Source organism: Phocoena phocoena, chromosome 11 (genome assembly GCF_963924675.1).
Source record: "Phocoena phocoena chromosome 11, mPhoPho1.1, whole genome shotgun sequence".
Lineage (NCBI taxonomy): Eukaryota > Metazoa > Chordata > Mammalia > Artiodactyla > Phocoenidae > Phocoena > Phocoena phocoena.
In genome coordinates, this window is record NC_089229.1 from 59131882 (window position 1) to 59150649 (window position 18768).

Genomic DNA, 18768 nt, shown 5'->3' on the forward strand with positions numbered 1-18768 from the left:
TCCTCTCTTTGCGGGGGTGGGCACTGTCTTACGGGCAGGGGCCACGTGGCCTCGACCGGGCTGGGGGCTCGGCCTTCCCCACGCGGGCCGGGTGACTCAGGCCGCAGCTGTTCCCGCGTCACATGAGGGAGGCTGGGGCCACTCGGCGGGGGAGGGGGCTGTGGCTGGAGTAGGGGCGGGGCCGCGCGCCGGGCGGGGCCAGAGCTGGGGGGCGCAGCTAGAGAGCCCCTGAGCCGCGGCAGGAGAGCAGCGCACAGCCTCAGGGAGCCCAGGTGAGGCCGCGGGGCTCGCGCCGGCTTCCGCGTGGGGTGGGGAGGGGCTTGCCCCGGGCCTCCGAAGAGCCGCCGCGCTCCTCGCCGCTCCCGAGGCCCTTGCAACTTTGCAAAGTTCCGGAGGCCCGGGCGGAGTGGGGGTGGGGGGGCGCTGGCCGCACTTCTGTTTGGCGGTGGTCAGAGCCCAGGGGAAAGGGCCTGGGGGTCGGGCTAGTTGGGTGCGGAGGGGGTGTTTAACGCCTCGGGGCTGGAGGGTCGAGGGTGGGCGTCCGGCCCTGGCCCCCGCCGGCGCCCTGGGTTGGGTCCCGGGCCGCGGAGGCGGCGGGGCGGGGTCCGGGCTGGGCGGCGGGCGCCCCCACCCCTCTCCTGCGGGGAGAAGAGGGGGCTGGGAGACGTGGATCTGACCGCGGGTTTCCGGGTGGGAGGGGCCTGGAATGGGGGCCCCGCAGGGAAGGTCTCGAGGGCCGGCAGGGAGCTCGGAAGCCGAGATCCCCCTTCGACAGGTTCTGATCCCCCTGCCGTCCCCTCTGCCCCAGGCCAGGCAGCCATGGCTGTGGAAGGAGGAATGAAATGTGTCAAGTTCTTGCTCTACGTTCTTCTGTTGGCCTTTTGCGTGAGTGGGGAGCGGGGACGGTGAGGGCGCGCTGGCAGGGTGCGGGGAGACCTGGCTCCGGAGTGGTGAGGGCTGAGGGGCCAGGAATGAAGGCAGCTGGGGACCAGATGTGGAAGGAAAGCCCGGGAACGACCGAGGCCAGCGCGGCCGTCCTCTTCTCCTCCAGCTTTCAGGAACCTCTGAGGCTGGTTTGGACCGACAATGGCGGGCCACCCTCCCCGTAACCCCTCCGGGCCCTTCCTGTCTGGTGACCCAGTCTCTTGTGATATGGGGCAGTGGGGCAACCAGCCAACCGCCTGATGCTATCGCCACCCTCCTCCCTCCCCTTCCACTCCCTCATTTCTTGCCATTCCCTCATCACCCCTCCCGGCTGCTTGGGGTGGGTAAGGGCTCTGCCCACCTCCATTGCTCCCGTCCTGGGCTCCTGGCTGGAGAGGCTACTGTTTGTCCAGGAAGGGGCAGGCTACTTTTACCCCTTTTCCTCCTCCCTTCTCTTCCCTGGCCTAGTTGGCTTGAGGAACCCTAGTCACAGCTGATGAGGATGTGGTGGGCATTGGAGGATAGTGAGCGGGCAGTTCTGGGAGCCCTAGAGGCCCATAGGAAGAGGCTCAAAGGAAGCACTGCTCTTTGTTAGGAATATGTGCCCTGGGCTCAAGGCTTTCTGGGAACTTCTCTGTTTGCTTTTGGCGAGGAGCTGCTTGAAGGAAGGCATGGTTCCTCCTGGTTGCCTTCTCCCAGAGAACCTTGAACAATTTCCCAGCCCTCACTGTGGGGCAAGGATGTGTCCTCCTTCTCCCCATAGTCAAAAGTTTCCTGGAGCTGTGAGAATCGGTCTGTATGGCACGGGGTTCCGCCTGTGTCCTGGGTGCACCACCGTGAAGGGCTGATGGGTTGTGGGTCTTCTGAATCCTGACCTGCCCTCCTCCCAGGCCTTTGCGGTGGGGCTGATCGCTGTGGGCATAGGGGCCCAGCTCGTCCTGAATCAGACCATCACCCCGGGGGCCACCCCTGGCTCCCTGTTGCCCGTGGTCATCATCGCAGTGGGTGCCTTCCTCTTCCTGGTGGCCTTTGTGGGCTGCTGTGGAGCCTGCAAGGAGAACTACTGCCTTATGATCACGGTGAGTGGGTACGGGCCAGCCTGGGTGCCTGGGACTGCGGAAGGGCATTTCTCTGGAGGGGGCTTGTTGGGGTGGGTGGGTGAGGGAAACCTTGGTGAACGTTCCCGAGACCGGCAGGCCCCTCTCACCCAGACTCCAAACATGACTCCCGTCCTTTGCACCTGCAGTTTGCCATCTTCCTGTCCCTTATCATGCTGGTGGAGGTGGCTGCAGCCATTGCTGGCTATGTGTTTAGAGACAAGGTAAGCAGGGAGTAAGGGGAGGGCCTTGCCTCAGAGGCCTGGATGCTCTGGGACCCAGGTGCCCTGAATTCTGGCCTCAACAGTGCTCCTCCCTACTCCCAGGTGATATCAGAATTTAATAAGGATTTCCGGCAGCAGATGCAGAATTATCCCCAAAATAACCACACAGCATCGATCCTGGACAGTATGCAGGAAGACGTGAGTGGGGTTGCTGGGAGCAGGGGTAATGGGGGAAGGAGATTCTCATCTCCATGTTGAAGATGGAGGTTCACCTAACAGCCTTTTCCCCCATATCTTTCCGCAGTTTAAGTGCTGCGGGGCGGCTAACTACACAGACTGGGAGAAGATCCTGACTGTGACCAAGCGAGTCCCTGACTCCTGCTGTGTCAATGTCACTCAGGGCTGTGGGATTAATTTCAACGTGAAGGATATCCATACTGAGGTAGGGAGGGGGCTGAGATAGTAGGGGACTTGGGGAAGCTGGGAAATGTTTCAGGAGGAAAGAGGGACCCGGGGTGGAGGTGGAGAGGGTTGGGGCTCTGGGAAGTTTGGCGTCAGGGGTGGGGAGGGAATTTGGGAATACTAGGGGTGGGGTTAAAGGTACAGAGGGTGGGGGAGAGACAGATGGTCCAAGGAAGGTGGGTGGGAAGTTTCTGATGGTGTCTTGTGTGCCTGCCACCCTTCAGGGCTGTGTGGAGAAGATCGGGGGCTGGCTGAGGAGCAAAATGCTGGTGGTGGCTGCAGCAGCCCTGGGCATTGCCTTTGTGGAGGTGAGAGACACCCTTGAGCATCTGGGATCTAGGGGCAGTGGGAGGGTGCTGAACAGGAGGTGCTGGCCTGGGGAGGGGAGGCCTGGTGGTGTTTGGGGTCTCTTGGGTGGGCCCCGGGTACCTTGCTTCCCTGACTCCTCTTCACCCCCATCTCTGTCTTTGCTTCTAGGTGCTGGGTATCGTCTTTGCCTGCTGCCTTGTGAAGAGCATCCGAAGTGGCTATGAGGTGATGTAGGGGGTCTAGTCTCTTCAGCCCCCTCATCCAGGGGAGTGGGTAGTATACTCCAGGTTTTTCAATTAAACGGATTATTTTTCCAGACCGAAAAGAGAGAGAGTCTCAGTTTGTCTTAAAGAGTGATACTTTATCCCTTCCCCCTCCTCATCCATGTTCCTGTCCTCTGGGACCTCGTTCTGTTTGCACCTCTGGAGAGGCAGACCTACTTTGGGGGGTGTGGAGGAAAGGAGGATTGTGCTGAAGGCATTCGTTGGGCTGGTAGTGAAAGTGGGGATCCCGAGGAGGCTGAGGCCCACTGCCCTCCCTGTCTCCTAGTCTTGTTGCTGCCAGGCTCAGTGCTGAAGGGTTCGTGAAGCCATTTCCCATGTCAAAGGGATTCTCTACAAAGGTCCTACCTGGGAGAGACCAGCCCACATCCACTGTCGACATCTTCTCCCTGGCCTTCTGCCCACCTCTGAGGGCCCAGCAACTCCTTGCCACACTGACCCTCAAGGGGGCCTGGCTCCTTTCAGGATGGTGACAAGTTGCTTTTATACCTGTGTGGCCAGTGTCTATCCTTCTTGACTTACGTTAGATAACAGAAGAATTTAAGAGGGTATTGGCTTTTTTCCCATGGAAACCACCCAGCTTGGCCTTGACCCCTCTTCATCACCTCCCCATGCCCCCCTTCCCACTCCAAACACTGAATTTCAACCTTACTCCAGGAAGAAAGGAAACATCCAACAGTGCCCTCTAGTGGCCACCCCTCCAGGTGCAGCTTCAAAGATGCCTTACAGATGCAAGACAATCCCCTTGCACTCCCTAGTGGGTGCTGGTTGTTTTGCAGGTACTAAATGGGCCAGAGACCCTGGAGGATGTCAGCCTAGGTTAGTTAGGCGTTACATGGGATCTTCCACTGGGCACCTTCATTTTTGCCCACCTACAGTGTTTTTTGTTTTGTTTTGAACAACACACATTTTAATTAATTAATTTTTGGCTGTGTTGGGTCTTCGTTGCTGTACTTCGTTGCTTTCTCTATTTGTGGCGGGCGGGACTATTCTTCATTGCGGTGTGCGGGCTTCTCATCGTCATGGCTTCTAGTGTTGCAGGGCACAGGCTCTAGGTGCCCGGGCTTCAGTAGTTGTGGCACGTGGGCTCAGTACTTGTGGCGCACGGGCTTAGTAGCTCCGCAGCATGCGGGATCTTCCCAGACCAGGGCTCAAACCCGTGTCCCCTGCACTGGCAGGTGGATTCTTAACCACTTCGCCACCAGGGAAGCCCCAATACACATTTATTGAGTGCCTGTTTTGTACCAGGCACCAGGCAGTGCCAGGGTGGGGGACAGAAATAAATCAAAGTCCTTGCCTTGAACGACAACCTCTTGCTGGAGGGCTGAGTTCAGTAGACCGCCTGAGCAGGCTTGGGAAGGACCCAGGTGAGCACAGCATCCACCAGGCTGGCTGGCAGGTAGGAGGCTGGCAGCCAGAGCAGCTTGGCATCCCAGCCTGGGCTGTAGCGGGTTCTGGGGTGACGGGCAGTCAGGGCATGCTCCAGGCACTTGATCACCTTGGTCAGGTCCGGGTCACAGATCAGGTTCATGATGCACTGCTGCACTCTCAGATCTGCAGCCAAGCGGACGCTTGTAATCAGTGTCCCTGTCCCGTTCCAGCCTACCTCAGGCCCTACTTCCTGGGGCCTGGGGCTTGCTGCCCAGTAGAGGTGAGAGGGGTCCTCAGTCCCCTCCCCAGTTTGGGGAGTGGGCAGGTTGCACATGGCCTGGGTGTTCTATGGCATCCCATTCACCCTCACCCCTTCCCTGACTGCTCTACCCACCTCCTCCCAGCAGGCTGGTGCAGGCCTGGCCTTTGTGGCACTCTCATTTCCCTTCATATGCCCCTGCGTGGGCCCATCACTCACATTTGGTGAGGAAGGTCTCCCCATAGAGGGCTTGTGTGGCTGGAGGCAGCCGTGCCCAGCAGGCCTGCAGGCTGTCCTCCAGACTTTCCAGGTTTGTCACAGGGGTTCGGAAGAAGCCAGGCTCCACGATAGATACTCGTACCCCGAAAGGAGCCACGTCCCGCCTGGAGTGGGGGCAGAGGGAGGTTTCTGGGTTCTTGTCTTTATAGGGAGAGGACTTCAGGGACATGGGTAGGGAGGCTAAGATAGGAAAGCATCACAGGGTCAGTGGTCATGACAGGAAGGGATATCCCCGCTGCCCTGGGATGAGGGGCAAGTGGGGCAGAGGGAAGGAGGTATTTTTGAGGTTTGTTTTCCTTTGTATTCTCTTCTAGCATCTAGAGCAGGGACTTGAAAACTTCTTAAAGGGCCAGACAGTAAATATTTTCCACGTTGCAGATCTAAAATTAATGATACTATGTAGCTACTTATATAACCATTTACACTGTCGCCGTTTAAAAATGTAAAAGCCCTTATTAGCTTGTAGGCCAGTGGCGGGATCTGGCCTGAGAACCACAATCTGCCAACTCCTGAACTGGAAGAACCACAGTCCCCAGATCCCAAAACACAGGGTTGAGCCCCAACTGCTGGATATGGAGGGTGTAGACTGGTGTTTGCTGGGGGAAGGCGGGAGTACTCGGCACAGATTGCAGAAGTCCAAGTATAAAGTACGTGTTCTGTGATGCTGATTGGAAAATTAAAAGACAGGCATAGGGACAAAAGTAGATATTGATGTCATTTGCTGAGTGATGGCGACAGAGGAAGACTTCCTTCAGGAGGTGGGCCCAGCTTGGGGGAATCGAACTCTGCTCCTGTGTCATCCTTAAGTCTCCCTTGTGCTCTCGTGGGACTTTGAACATTATTGTCTAAAGATGAGGGGCAGGAGAATGTAATGACCAGGGTCTGTAGGCAAGCAGACCTGGGCATACGTGGCAGTGCCCCCACTAACTGTCATGTGGTCTTGGGTAACTTATGTTAACACCTACCCTTACAGGATTTTGGGGAGAACTGAATGAGAAAGTGTTCAGTAGAGGTACTAGCTCATGGTAAGTAATAGTTGTTATTAGTAATAATAACATTAATAAGAATGAGAGCGGGCTTTCGGGGGCATTTTCTACGTGCCAGGCTCTGTTGAGGCCTCACATATACCTCATTTTACTCACCCACGAGGCGGGCCTTCTCATCCTGATTTAACAGAGGAGGAACAAACTGGGGAAAAGAGAGGTAGCTGACTAAGGTCACCAAGCTCACATGAGAGAAGGCTGGGATTTGAACCCACAAACTCGAGCCCTAAACTGTCTCTTAAGTTTCCACCACGCCCTGCTTTCATCAGCTCTGCAGGGCAGATGCTAGCCTGCTTGTTGAGTGGGCTCCCCCCGGACTGGGAGCAGGGCCCTGCACCCCTCACCTCAGGCTGTCAGAGAACGCCTCCAGGCCAAACTTGGAGACACAGTAGCCCCCTCCATTGGCTGCCAGGCGGCCCAGGACACTGGTGATGTTGATCACCCGGCCCTGGGCCTGCCGCAGCAGGGGCAGCAGGGCGAGGGTGACCCCGATGGGACCCAGTGTGTTCACGTTCAGCACCCGCTGGAAATCCTCCTGTGTCTGCCAAGGTGTGGGCCCGATGATGCCAGCCGTGCCGGCATTATTCACCAGACCAAAAAGCCCTGTGTGGGGGTGAGACAGGCACAGGGTAGGTGAGGCATTCCAATGGGCCCTCTCCTTTCCAGGAGGATCTGAGCCCTGCTCCTCCCCCGCAGTCCCTCTAGTTTCCCACAGCCCCTGCGAGTGCACACCTTACGCCCCGTTCCCGGTGGCCCCCTGCCATACTCACCTGCTTCCCCGACGTGTGTTTCCACCCACTTGGCTGCCTGCCGGACGCTCTGGGGATCTGTGACATCCAGCAGGGTGGTGTGGAGTCGGGAGGAGGCCACCCGCTCGAGGTCCTCTGCCCCTGAGGGGGTCAGGCAGCTGGCCAGGACTCGGAAGCCTCTCTGGTCCAGCCTCAGTGCCAGAAGCCGCCCAAAGCCCGAGTCACAGCCGGTGATAAAGACAAAAGCATCGCTGGCGGGCAGGCTCTGCCGGTCCCTGAGCAACCACAGTGCTGCCCAGAGCGAGACTCCAAGAAGCAGAGGCAGCCACATGGCCGGACCCCAAGTGACCTGCAGGTGGCAGCCGAAGCCGGGCAGGGAGACTTGTCTAGTTTACTCTGGCCCACCAGCCCTCGGCCCTCATATCTTCCCCCTAACTGGAAGTCTCTGGTTTGAGCAGACTGAGACTCGCAAACTACAGTTCATCTAAGTAAAGCGAAGATCTGGGCAGACCCTGTATCTGTGGGTAACTTAACTAAAACCAGATGAGCTGGGTCCTGTGTGCAGACCCGCCACACAGGAGCAGAGGGATCTTGTTATCACCTCTTATCTCCTGCTAAACCAGCTGGGCCTTATTTTTGGAGACACATACGGAGCCCCTGCATTTTAGTCCTGCTGGCTCCAAGCTTACTGTGCGAGGCCGAGCACCTCACTGTGTCTCGGAACCTGTTTTCTCATCTACCAAGTGGGACTAACACCCAGCACACCCACCTGGGAACCGCGGGGGATCAAAGGGGATAAAGTGTGAGGAGGCGCGTGAAAAGCTTTAGGCTTTGAGTTATCAATACATGAACATCTTGCCAGTCTTCTCATAGCCCCCGAGCTCCCAGTACCCTGCTTACCTTCTCAGGGGAAAGCTAGCAGGCACTACGACACCTGAAGTTTCTTCTTTTGCTTTGCTTGAGAAACTTTGCTCCAGGGCTTCCCAGGCTCCCACTAGCTACCACTGAGGCCAAAGTCCGAGGCAGGTGGACTGGGTGCCAGAAGTATTAAGTGCATGTGGGGCGGGGTGCGGGAGGAGGAGCCAGGGAGGCTGAGGCCTGTGGGTTGAAGCCAGGGCTTGCTACAGGCCAGAAGCACCCAGTGCCCTGCTTGGCTCTCTTTTCCAGTGGGGCTCCCTGACCACCTCTGTCACAGATTCTTTTCTTTTTCTTTTTTTTCTAAATTTTTGAATTCCACAAGGCTTAGTCGTTTGGTTTTTTTTTGCAGTACGCGGGCCTCTCACTGTTGTGGCCTCTCCCGTTGTGGAGCACAGGCTCCGGACGCGCAGGCTCAGCGGCCATGGCCCAGGGGCCCAGCCGCTCTGCGGCATGTGGGATCTTCCTGGACCGAGGCACGAACCCGTGTCCTGCAGGCGGACTCTCAACCACTGCGCCACCAGGGAAGCCCCGTTTTTTTTTTTGTTGTTGTTGTTTTTTGTTCTTTTTTTAAATTTATTTTTTGGCTGCGTTGGGTCTTCATTGCTGTGTGCAGGACTTTCTCTAGTTGCGGAGAGCGGGGGCTACTCTTTGTTGCGGTGTGCGGGCTTCTCATTGCAGTGGTTTCTCTTGTTGCAGAGCACGGGCTCTCAGTGCCCGGGCTTCAGTAGTTGGGGCTCGTGGGCTCTAGAGCGCAGGCTCAGTAGTTGTCGCACACGGGCTTAGTAGCTCCCCGGCATGTGGGATCTTCCTGGACCAGGGCTCGAACCCATGTCCCCTGCATTGGCAGGCGGATTCTTAACCGCTGCACCACAAGGGAAGTCCTGTCACAGATTCTTAAGAGGAGGGATCTATCAAGGATGACAGCTGCCCCTCTCTGTTGGTGACCTTGGACCTGTCACTCCTCCCCTTCCCTGCCCTGAAGTGCTCCCACGCCCAAGAATTAATCTCCCAACTGGTCCAGACTCGTGACACTGCTTAGCACCAGGCTGGGAGAGGCTGTGAGCACGTGGAGAGGCAGAGAGCCAGAGCTGGACCAGGCCTGCTCCCTGTCTTGTTTCTCCTCTGCGGGAAATGGAAGTCCTGGGTTAGGAAGCTTGGGACAGGGCCCCCTGCCCTTCTCTGGGGAGGGGTGGGAAACTCCCACCCTCTGCTTACCCAACAGTACCTGCATCAGGTACCAGGCCCAAGGAGGAGAAGAGAGTTGAGCTTGTAAGAGGAAGCTAGGTCCAGCCTCTACCCAAAAGGTACCATTGCTCAGAGGAAGAGTCTTCGAACCTTCCATTCCTACCCCCCACACTGAGCTAGTAGCTCCTTGAGACAAACACAGAGAAATGGAGGCTTGTGTTTTATTCATGGCCTGTCACCCTCCTTCCTGCCCGCCTGGGGGAGGTAGGAGGAGTGGGGGAGGGGAGGGCAGTGGGGCTAGGAGGGGGCCGACTGCAGCTGCCCTTTGTAGACGTACTCCAGCGCGGTGGCAATGGTGCGCATGTCCAGCTCGATGCTCCGAGCCCAGTTCTCCACATCCCCGATTTCCTGGAAGGTGGTGGTGGGGTGCGGGAGTCCGGGAGTCAGGGTGGGTGGGGTGTGGCTCTAGGGGATGGATGGGGGCACTTTCATTCCATCCCCTAGAAAGGGCTTTGCGTGGACCCACCAGCTGCTTTTACTTCTCTAGCTTCTGTGACACTGGGGCCATAGATTTCTAGGGTTTCTGGGACGATCCCCACTTCCTCCTCAACCCCAGGCCTGAGGTGACCCCACTGGAGGCAGCCAATGGGGGCGCAGGATGTGGCTGGAGACGCAGGGAGCGTGGCCTACCTTGAGCGCCTGGTTGAAGTTCTCCACCATCCCGATCCACTGGCCTGTCTGCTTGGCAAACTGGGCAGCCTGGACCTGTAGGGTCTTCACCTCGTGGTCCAGCTTTCTCTGGTTCATGTAGGCCTGGGCCACGCTAGAGGTTGCAGGAGGAAGGAGGTCAACTCGCCCAGCTGGTGGGGAGTGGTCTCCAGAACTGATACCCCACTGCCAGAGTGGGAGGCCGGTCAGGAGTCAGGCTGGAGAAAACCGTGTGATTTTGGCCATTCCTGGATGTGAGGCAAATGACTACGATATACATGCAAATGAGCCCGGTCCCTTCCTTCCATTACCAGGATTCCCAGGAGAGCCTAGCCGGGAGCTGACCAGAAACATACCATTTCCTACCCCCAGAGGAGTTCTTGAAGCTGGGTGAGAAAAGGGAGGGTTAACCTGGTGGGGCTGAGGGGGTATCACTGAGGAAGAAGCTGGGAGGGAAAAAGGGGCGTGGGGAAGCTTGGGAAGTCCAGCGGCAGGGACACATCTGGCAATGATTGGAAGGCCAGGGATCCATGCGAGAAGTTGGGAAGGGAAATTGGGCTCCTCCCTGAATCTGGGGTGGGATGGGAGAGCAACCCCCTCCCCAGGAACTCAGGGTCAAGGGAAGATATCCCAAGGGCTGCTTCTTGGCTCTCTCTCCCAGTCCTCCTCTCGCCCACACAGATGAACGAATACACACACACTCTCTCTCTCTTCCTTCTGCTCTAGGCAACAGGTTTTCTATTCTCCTTGATCATGGTTGCCTGCAGTTACATTACTGCCCCAAGGCTGGTATCCCCGCCCCCCGCTCACCCCCCCCCACCCCGCAATAACTGTGCAATAACTGTTCCCCCTTGTTGGCTGATGAATCTTTCATTCCCCACCCCAAAGCTCTGGGTCAGCTGAGAGACTCCACATCCGCTGCCCCCACCCACTGGAATCTGTGGAGACTGGAGGGGACAAGGGGATGGGGCGGGGGGTTGTCTAGAGAGTGGGAAGGACACCTGACAGGGGCTGAGATAGACTGAGCCTTTGTTTTCCTTTCTGGGGAATGAGAGGAGCCGTGGGCAGCAACACAAAACCCTTTCTAATCTGGCTTTGGCTTAGCTGCCCTCTAAGCTGAAAGTGGGGTGGCCCCTAGCAAAGGAAGAGAAGCAGGAGAAGCCTGGGCCAACCACAGAGCAGAGCCCAGGAGGCACCAATGTGGGAGGGAGGGAAGGCACAGACCCTGTCCCTTCTCTCTGGGGGACAGCTGGGTCACAGTACGGGGTGTTGGAGGAGCTGAAACAGTCATAGCAGGGTGCTCCCAATGCTTCAAGATTCCCCTGGGAGTTCCTGAACTCCTTATTTTCCCTGTTGACCTCTTGCTTTCTCTCATTCACACTGCGTGGAGGGAGAGGCCTGGAGGGAAGGGAGATCAGAGGCCCCAACCACAGCCTTCTCTCCCTCTAATCTTCCCGAGATGAGCAATGAAGGTGACAGTTCCTGCCTGGTTCACTTGGGTGACTCAGTCTCTGACTTCACAGCCAAGCTATTCGACTTGCCCTGGGGTGGAAGGCATCATACTGCCTCCTTTCTCCCAACAGATGGCCTGGCTATCAGATCATCATCTCTCCACTTTCCTGGGTCACTTAGGGTCAAGAGACAATGTTCTTTGCTCCTTCCCAAGTCACTGGTCATTACTGGCATCCTCACTTAGGACCAAAGCAAGGGGTGGTCTCTGGAGACCCAGAAGGAAGGGAAGTGACAGCCTGGCTCTAAGGTGGCTCCTGGCATAGGTTCTGCCCTCACCCTCACCAGCTGTGCCATCTCTTTCCTGCCAGCTGCTCTCCAGGTCTGCCAGAGGGTGGGAGGTGGAGAAGGAGGGGCTGGGAAGCTGTGGTGAAGGACGGTGCTCTCCCTCCTGCTGGAAGTGACAGCTGGACTTGGACGGGTGAAGAGAGGTGGCCAGACGGCATCAAGTTGTGAGCACCAGGGAAGTTATTGTTGGGAAGGGGAAATCTGGCTGCTTTTCCAACCACCGCAGCTGTTCCTCTCTGCCCTTGTTAGGGGTCAGAGCTGGCTCAAGCCTCTCTCCATAAAAGTTAAGCTGGGTGGGAGGAGGATAGGGGAATGAGCAGAACATCTCATCTCCTCAAGAGCAGTCTGAGGGCTAGACCTTGCCAGTGCCTAAACTTGGGGGGGCGGGGTTGGTGTTGATGGGAAGAGGTTCATACCCCACATTGAGGTGATCCACCAAAGCTTCTGTCAGGCACGTCGCTGCAGTGATAGCCTCTCGCCTCCTCTTCTCTGGGTGGAGGGGGAAAAGGGATTAGACTGGAGACTTGGTTTTTTGAGGGGTGATGCTTAAGTTTCCCCCACCCATTCATTACTATTCTGCTAGTTGTGGGAACATTTCAACTAATCTCAGAGTGCCAGAGCTGAAAGGACCTTGCAAAACATAAAGCAAGCCCTTTCATTTTAGCGGTGAGGAAACTGGTACCCTGAGAAGGGAAGCGATTCGCCCGGGGACGCTAACGAGTCTGTGGCAGCGCCCAGGACTCCAGCTTCTCAGGCACGCTTTTCCCCATGTCTTGGCCTTAGGATTGGTAACTCCAGGATTCCCAGCCCGGATTCAGGAAACAAGGGCCCCACCCCCATTTCGGTGGTTTCAGGCCTCCAAGAATCCCAGCTCTGCCGCGTCCCCAACACCCGCTTCCTTTCAGGAGCGTTCCTTCCCACTTCCAGGATGAGCGGCTCCCTGGACCAATCGGCAGAGCGTTCCGTGACAGAGGGCGGGGCTAGGATGCCGCGGAGACAGCGTGGGGGGCGTTGCCGTGGGGGACTGGAGCGCTGCTACAGACCAGGGCCCGTTGGCAAGAGAACGGAGCTCCCCAAAAAGCTCCTCTAATTCCCTCTCCCACGTGCCCGTGCCCACTGGCCTGCACCTTTCCTTGGATTTGGGCCGTTACTCAAGGTCCAGGCTCCGGGCTGAGGCTAGGCCGCGGCGGGAGAGAAAACGGCGGACTGGATATTTGGCTCACCCTGCAGCTCCTTGCGTTCATTCTGCTTGGCCTGGTGTTCTTTCAGCAGGCGGGACAGCATGGTCGCGGCGGGCTGGGGGCAGGGCGCGCCCGGCCCCCTCCGGCTCCCGGAACTGGAACGAGCGGCTCGGCTCCCGCTGGGCCCGGGGTCACGTGACTGCAGTGTCACGTGAGGCCCGGAACCGCCCTCCTTTTGAGACTTGGGGTGGTAGGTAATGAGGGTCTTGGCTGGGAAGGGAGGGGATAGTAGGGCCAGGTGAGCTCTTGTCTTTATTGGGAGCTCACTTTTGGTGAGTGTGGGAATGTGGGTTTCGTACCCAAATTGCAGAACCAGTTTTTAATCTCCTCTGGATCTCAGGCTCCCAGGAGGGTTGTTGTTGCCAGGCTGTCCATCACGGTTCGGTTGTTGCGGGAGCAGAGGCTCCCAGGACTCATTGAAATTCTTTGCCTTCTCTGGCCGTTCCCTCCTGGCAGCTCTGGTCGGTTTTCAGTTGACCCTCAGCTCCTCCCTCAAGGGGGAGAATGCTTTCCTCTCTTCCAGCTCTCTCTCTTCTCACCACCTCACCAAAGTCCCTCGGCTCTGGCTGCTCATTGTCCAGAAGAAACATTTTAGGCCCTTCCAGCGGCCTCCTAGGGAGCTTTGCTAATTTAGCTGGCTATGTGTGGTGAATGTGCAATTCCATCTCTGTCCTTTTGTGGTCAGGGAATGCAAACCCGTTTATTTCAGTCTTACCAGTAGAATAAGCTGCTGCCAACGTAAAAGGTAAATTATATGACACCTCTCTGAACTAAAGAGAAATGCTTCTGGGATTAACCCCAACAAGAAAAAATTATAAACATCAGCAACATATTCTTGCTATTACAACATTCTCTCTTGGTGTACTGTGCACTGACGTGCCGGGTGACTTTGGGCAAGTTGCTTATCCACTCCGGGTGTTGGTTTTCTCCTTAGGAAAATTAGAAGATCGGATTAAATCAGTGGTTCTCAGCCCTGGCTATACATTAGAATCATCTGGGGAAGTTTTAAAAAATATACCTTGGTCGAAGACCAATTAACTAGATCTCTGAGGGTGGAGGCCTGGTATAATTATTTTTTTAAAAGCTGTTCAGGTGATTCTTTTTTTAAAAAAAATTAATTAATTTTTTGGGCTGTGTTGGGTCTTCGTTGCTGCTCGCCGCGGGCTTTCTCTAGTTGCTATGAGCGGGGGCTACTGTTCGTTCTGGTGTGCAGGCTTCTCATTTTGTTGGCTTCTCTTGTTGTGGAGCACAGGCTCTAGGCGCGCGGGCTTCAGTAGTTGTGACTCGCGGGCTCTAGAGCACAGGCTCAGTAGTTGTGGCGCGCGGACCTAGTTGCTCTGTGGCATGTGGGATCTTCCTGGACCAGGGCTCGAACCTGTGTCCCCCCCCCCCCCGCATTAGCAGGTGGATTCTTAACCACTGCTCCACCAGGGAAGTCCCATTGATTGATTTAGAATAGAACATTCTTGAATTTTCTGAGTCAGAGTTGAAGATTACGGATTAGTTCACTCAACTCTTTGCAGACTAGCATCTTAAATCCCAGGATGTGTACAAGTGTCAAAGGATTAGTGAGTTAAAATGGTTAAGTGGCAGCATAAAGCAGAACATTAAGTGCCAAAATAAAAACTCTGAATAAAAAGTGTTGGATACTGTGCGTATGTGTCTTTGCTTCTATGTGTACTTCTTTAACAACATATCCTGAGTGCTTACCACGTGTGAATCACTTTCCGTGTATTATTTCATTTAATTCCTGGAACAGTCATGTGAAGTGTAATAACTGTCATCCCCAGTTTGCAGAGGAAGAAACTGCAGTACAGAGCAGTGCAGTGATAGAGCTCATAAGTGGTCTAGCTAGGATACAGACCTGGGCTATCTGAGGCCAGAGCTTGAGTGTACCCACTGTACCATACTACAGAAACCATGGGAGAGAACCCAGGAGGGGGAGGCCCAGAAGCACTTTTGGGGACGGCCCCATGTCTCTTGTCGTTATACCTCTCTATGCTTGTGGGGCATCAGTTGGAGGGACTCCTGGTAGTGGGGGGAGTGTTTGGGAAGAGGCTCCGCTCCAGAGAGGAGCTGATCAATAGAAGCGGGAAGAGTGAGAGCATTGCAGGGCAGCCTGGCCCAGTCCTCCCCCACTCTGGCTTTCGCTTCCAACCGCAGTGAGCCAGCAAAACAGAGGCAGACTGGAAGATGCCTGGTGCCTCACTCGCAAAGCTGGGAAAGAAAGGCAGGGGTTGGCCGGGGTGCCAGAGAATGGTGACAAGCGGATTGTTAAAACAGAGGGCAGGGGCTAACGAGGGAGGGTTGGTGTTGGGGGTTTCAGTGGTGAGTCTGTACTGTTAAGATCAGGATGACTCATGGAGAGTGCCAGGCTCATCCTGTATTACCCTCACCCCATTGGTACAACTGCCTGACATTTTCACAATGGTATAGAGGCTGCCAGGACTCTGCGGACATCAGCCCCGCCCTCCTCTCCCACACACTGGCTGTTCCTTTGCCCTAGAGCTGGGCAGAGGACATGGGTGCCTGTATCAGGGGACTCCAGTTGATCTCTCCAGGGTCATCCTCCACCTACTCTTTTTCTGGGCCCTTGTTGCTCACTGTCTAACCTAAGTGTCTACTGTGGTTGAAACTCAGCTCCACCTGCCTTTGGTAGAGGTGGACACTGGCTGCATGAATATCTGGAGAATGACTCTTGAAATTTGAAATCTCTTTCTGCCCACCTCTGCTTACAACTTCCCACTCAGATTATTTTTCTCTTAGAATAAATGAATGCAACTCTATACTCTTTTTGTCCACTCATTTCCCTGTTCTTTTGAGGTGTCTTTCAGATAGCTTTAATTAGCAAGCTCCAAGCTGACTAGCCGGGCCAAGCCTTAGGGCCGGATGCTGCTGAGCTGTTAGGAGTTGGGTGAGGACTGAGGGAGGACATGGTGTGAGTGGAGAAGGCTTCTCATACTGGGAAATCTGGCTGGGCTTCAAGAGGGGGCCGTTGGTGGTGTGGCCAAGTTCCAAATGTTGGCCTGAAGCCAGTGCTCAAAGAAAAGGGGCCCTCAAGACAGTCTAAATGGCTCACTGTGGGAAGTGACCTCACAGTCCTTCTCCCCAAGACGCAAGGGGTTTCCCTGGGATCCTCAAAGACCAGAGCGGTCAAGTCATTTCCCCACTGACTGTCCTCAATCACGTTTGTATTCTTTCTCTCCCAGCCACTCCCATAGTTCGAACTTTGGTTCCAGCCAGAATTCAGAGGCTAGCAGAAGGATTCCAGTGCTGGAGAGGTGGGTGGGGTGAGAAAGTCCTCATGTATGTTGGGGAGGAAGAGGCTGACCCTGGGACAAATGCTCCAAGGCTCTGCTGCCGATGAGGTATAGGGAGAAGTTAACCCTGCAGTGTGTGTCCCGCAAGTGTCTGCTCCTAAGCTAGAGACAGCAGCTGGGAAATGTGTGATCTGGAGTAGGTGAAAAACAGGGATCCCTGTCAGAGGGGAAGAGGGCTGTTAGAGGGGGAGGGGCTGCCAGACAAGGGCCAAAGTCTTTGCTGGGTCTGGAATCCATCAATGTTTAAAATGTTTTGAAATTATTTTGAAATGGTTGTAGACTCAGAGGAAGCCGCAAAAAAAATAGTGCGTGAAATCCTGTGTACCCCTTCCCCCAGCTTCCCCCAGAGGCGGCATCTTATATAACTGTAGCACAACATCAAAACCAGGACGCTAACACAGGTACGATACTGTTAACTAGCCTACAAGCCTTATTCAAGTTTCTCCAGTTTTTTTTTTTAACATGCATTCATTTGTGTGTGTGCATAGTTCTATGCAATCTTATCCCACGGATAGGTTCGATAACCACCACCAAAATCAAGATACAGAGCTCTTCATCCCCAGGAAGGAACTCCCTATGCTATCCTTTTATATTCACACCTCCACCTCCCCCATCCCTGTACCCCGGCAATCACCAATCTGTTCTTCATCTCCACAGTTTTGTTATATTAGTGGAAACACATAGCATCAGCATTGGTGTTTGTTTTTTTTTCTTTTGCCGTGCTGCAGGGCTTGTGGGATCTTAGCTTCCCGACCAGGGATCAAACCCGCGCCCACCGCAGTAAAAGCGCGCGGGGTTCTAACCACTGGACCACCAGGGAATTCCCAGCATTGGTTTTAGTTTAATGAATTCCTGAACTTTGAACTCAAATACAAAAGTCCTCTAGCAGGTTGTTTATTCGAATATTAAACTTGTTCCATTCTCTGGATTCCTCCGGCTTCTTCACTCCCCCTTAACCTGAAATACTGCTCCCCACTCCAACAATCTGGTTTCATTTCTCCTTTAGGGAAAATCTACACATCTACATTTACTAGGCTAGTCTGGGGCTGGTCTGGGAAAGGGAACCTCCCTCCGTTTCTCGGCTATTTATAGCCAGGCTAATTTTGGGTGGCCTGTCTCTCTCTCTTCTTTCCTGCTCCTTCCTCCTGTGGCGGGTGAGGTGACTTCTCAAATATTTGGGCAGAGGAGGTCAGAAGCAGATTCTTGGCGTCTGATTTCAGCCTCGGATTTAGCAGGAGCCAGTAGAATAGAGATGCAGGGAGGCAAGGATTGCAGGTGCAGAGAGAGAGGCAGCTGGGGCTCTGAAGGCATTTTGACCCCGGTCGGATGTTTGGGCTGAGAGTCAGGAGTCTGGGTTCTATCCTGATTTTACTCCTCTGCATTCTCCTAGCAGCTCTTCTCCATTGTCTGGGCTCTGAGATAGAAAAGGAACAGAGAGCGCATATCTGGGGGATAGTAAAAGTAGGATCTAGGGGCCAGCCTGCTGAATTACCTGGACAGCACCTGTTTAGAGGTGTGCTGGTCCCCTGGAGGGGATGGCCACAAGTGTAGTGTTGCAAAAATGGAGGCCCAAACTTTCAAATGTGTAGAAACTTACACAGGGCAAGGATTGTCCCACTGGGCAGCAGAGTGAGAGCCTATTTAAAAAATTAAAAAAAAATTTAAGTATAATCCTGGAAAAAGAAGTAAGAGAGACAAAGGGAATATGGGAAAAGGAATTAGGGAGAACACATATTGGAGCTTTGAAGACAGGGAGGGAGAACAGAGAGTCTTAAGGATATGATAGTGTTTGGGGGGCAAAGGAAATACTAGAGACATTGAGAAATAGTCTAGAAAGATTCCAAGTGACAGAGACAAGAAGGGGGATAGAGACAGAGCTGGGGATGAGACAAAACAAGAGGGTGAGAGAGAGAAGGGAGAAAAATGGAAAGATGGATATACCCAAGACCAACACCCAGTAAGAAAGAGAACCAGGGACGGTATGTGGCAGCAAGTGAGGTTCCAGTTGTGTCAAATTATTTCCTGTCTCTCTTCTTGGCCCCATTTCTGGATTAGAGTTATAAATAGCACAGTTGGAAAATGTCCTCCCCCCCTTTGCCTTTGTCTCAGCCTGGGGGGAAGGGAGAGGCAGAGGGGCAAGTCCCTGTGCACATCCCTGGGAAGCCCCACCCCGATCCTGCCTGGGCCAGCGCAGGACCCTGTCCCCTCCAATCCCTTCCCCTTTGGAGGGTAGGAAATGTACGGTTCTGGGAAGGATCTGGAAGCCAGAGACATCTTTCCCATCTCTCTCCCTCTTGGGGCCAATCTCTCACATTTTTGGCCTTCTTTGACAGTCCATGCTTTCCCCCCAGCTTAATTTCCTCTTCCTATATCACCCTCAGTCTTTTCCTTGTTTTCTCCCTTCATTCCGTCCTTGTTGATCAAACTCTTACCCTTCTTTCTCAATCTCTTTTCTCTTTCAGTTTTCTTTCTACCTGCCTCCTTTCTTCCCCTCCCCAGGCCTGACGAGTTTTTCTTTCTTCTCGCCTCTCTTTTCCTCTGCTTCTCTGAACGCTGACGATGTGTGTGTCTAGCAGAGCCGTCGCCACGGCCGGACTCTGA

At 54.9% G+C, this 18768-nt stretch overlaps 3 protein-coding genes across 6 annotated transcripts; 1 reads left to right on the forward strand and 2 right to left on the reverse strand.

Annotated features, from left to right (window-relative positions):
* Positions 1-219: 219 nt before the first annotated feature.
* On the forward strand, positions 220-3341 carry CD63 (CD63 molecule). 4 transcript variants are annotated; one of them, XM_065887049.1, is made up of 8 exons: positions 220-272; positions 809-885; positions 1815-2003; positions 2171-2245; positions 2348-2443; positions 2550-2687; positions 2932-3015; positions 3185-3341. In XM_065887049.1, exons 2-8 carry the CDS (start codon positions 820-822, stop codon positions 3248-3250), a joined length of 714 nt encoding a protein of 237 aa, XP_065743121.1. In that variant the 5' UTR covers positions 220-272; positions 809-819; the 3' UTR covers positions 3251-3341. The 4 variants fall into 4 exon arrangements, with proteins under 4 accessions (XP_065743121.1, XP_065743123.1, XP_065743124.1 ...); XM_065887051.1 differs by lacking the exon at positions 220-272 and having other exon boundaries at positions 820-885; positions 1872-2003; XM_065887050.1 differs by lacking the exon at positions 220-272 and having other exon boundaries at positions 843-885; positions 1825-2003.
* Positions 3342-4516: 1175 nt separating this feature from the next.
* RDH5 (retinol dehydrogenase 5) lies at positions 4517-7982 on the reverse strand. The gene is made up of 5 exons (XM_065887270.1): positions 7899-7982; positions 7020-7347; positions 6594-6852; positions 5147-5310; positions 4517-4851 (listed from the first exon to the last, which is right to left on the reverse strand). The coding sequence occupies exons 2-5, from the start codon at positions 7327-7329 to the stop codon at positions 4628-4630; spliced, it is 957 nt and encodes a 318-aa protein (XP_065743342.1). The 5' UTR covers positions 7330-7347; positions 7899-7982; the 3' UTR covers positions 4517-4627.
* A 1320-nt stretch (positions 7983-9302) lies between these two features.
* BLOC1S1 (biogenesis of lysosomal organelles complex 1 subunit 1) lies at positions 9303-12934 on the reverse strand. The gene is made up of 4 exons (XM_065887777.1): positions 12830-12934; positions 12023-12095; positions 9792-9924; positions 9303-9509 (listed from the first exon to the last, which is right to left on the reverse strand). The coding sequence occupies exons 1-4, from the start codon at positions 12888-12890 to the stop codon at positions 9399-9401; spliced, it is 378 nt and encodes a 125-aa protein (XP_065743849.1). The 5' UTR covers positions 12891-12934; the 3' UTR covers positions 9303-9398.
* Positions 12935-18768: the final 5834 nt, after the last annotated feature.

Excerpts from the sequence above, each read along its gene's own strand:
- BLOC1S1 (XM_065887777.1), bottom strand. The coding sequence starts at position 12,890 with ATGCTGTCCCGCCTGCTGAAAGAACACCAGGCCAAGCAGAATGAACGC. Across the intron at positions 9,925-12,022 it reads GTGGATCACCTCAATGTGGG|CGTGGCCCAGGCCTACATGA; the intron begins GTATGAACCTCT and ends TGCAACCTCTAG. Across the intron at positions 9,510-9,791 it reads ACTTCAACCAGGCGCTCAAG|GAAATCGGGGATGTGGAGAA; the intron begins GTAGGCCACGCT and ends ACCACCTTCCAG.
- RDH5 (XM_065887270.1), bottom strand. The coding sequence starts at position 7,329 with ATGTGGCTGCCTCTGCTTCTTGGAGTCTCGCTCTGGGCAGCACTGTGG. Across the intron at positions 6,853-7,019 it reads AACACACGTCGGGGAAGCAG|GGCTTTTTGGTCTGGTGAAT; the intron begins GTGAGTATGGCA and ends ACCCCCACACAG. Across the intron at positions 5,311-6,593 it reads GCGTTCTCTGACAGCCTGAG|GCGGGACGTGGCTCCTTTCG; the intron begins GTGAGGGGTGCA and ends CCCCCACTCCAG.
- CD63 (XM_065887049.1), top strand. The coding sequence starts at position 820 with ATGGCTGTGGAAGGAGGAATGAAATGTGTCAAGTTCTTGCTCTACGTT. Across the intron at positions 2,444-2,549 it reads TGGACAGTATGCAGGAAGAC|TTTAAGTGCTGCGGGGCGGC; the intron begins GTGAGTGGGGTT and ends ATCTTTCCGCAG. Across the intron at positions 2,688-2,931 it reads TGAAGGATATCCATACTGAG|GGCTGTGTGGAGAAGATCGG; the intron begins GTAGGGAGGGGG and ends GCCACCCTTCAG.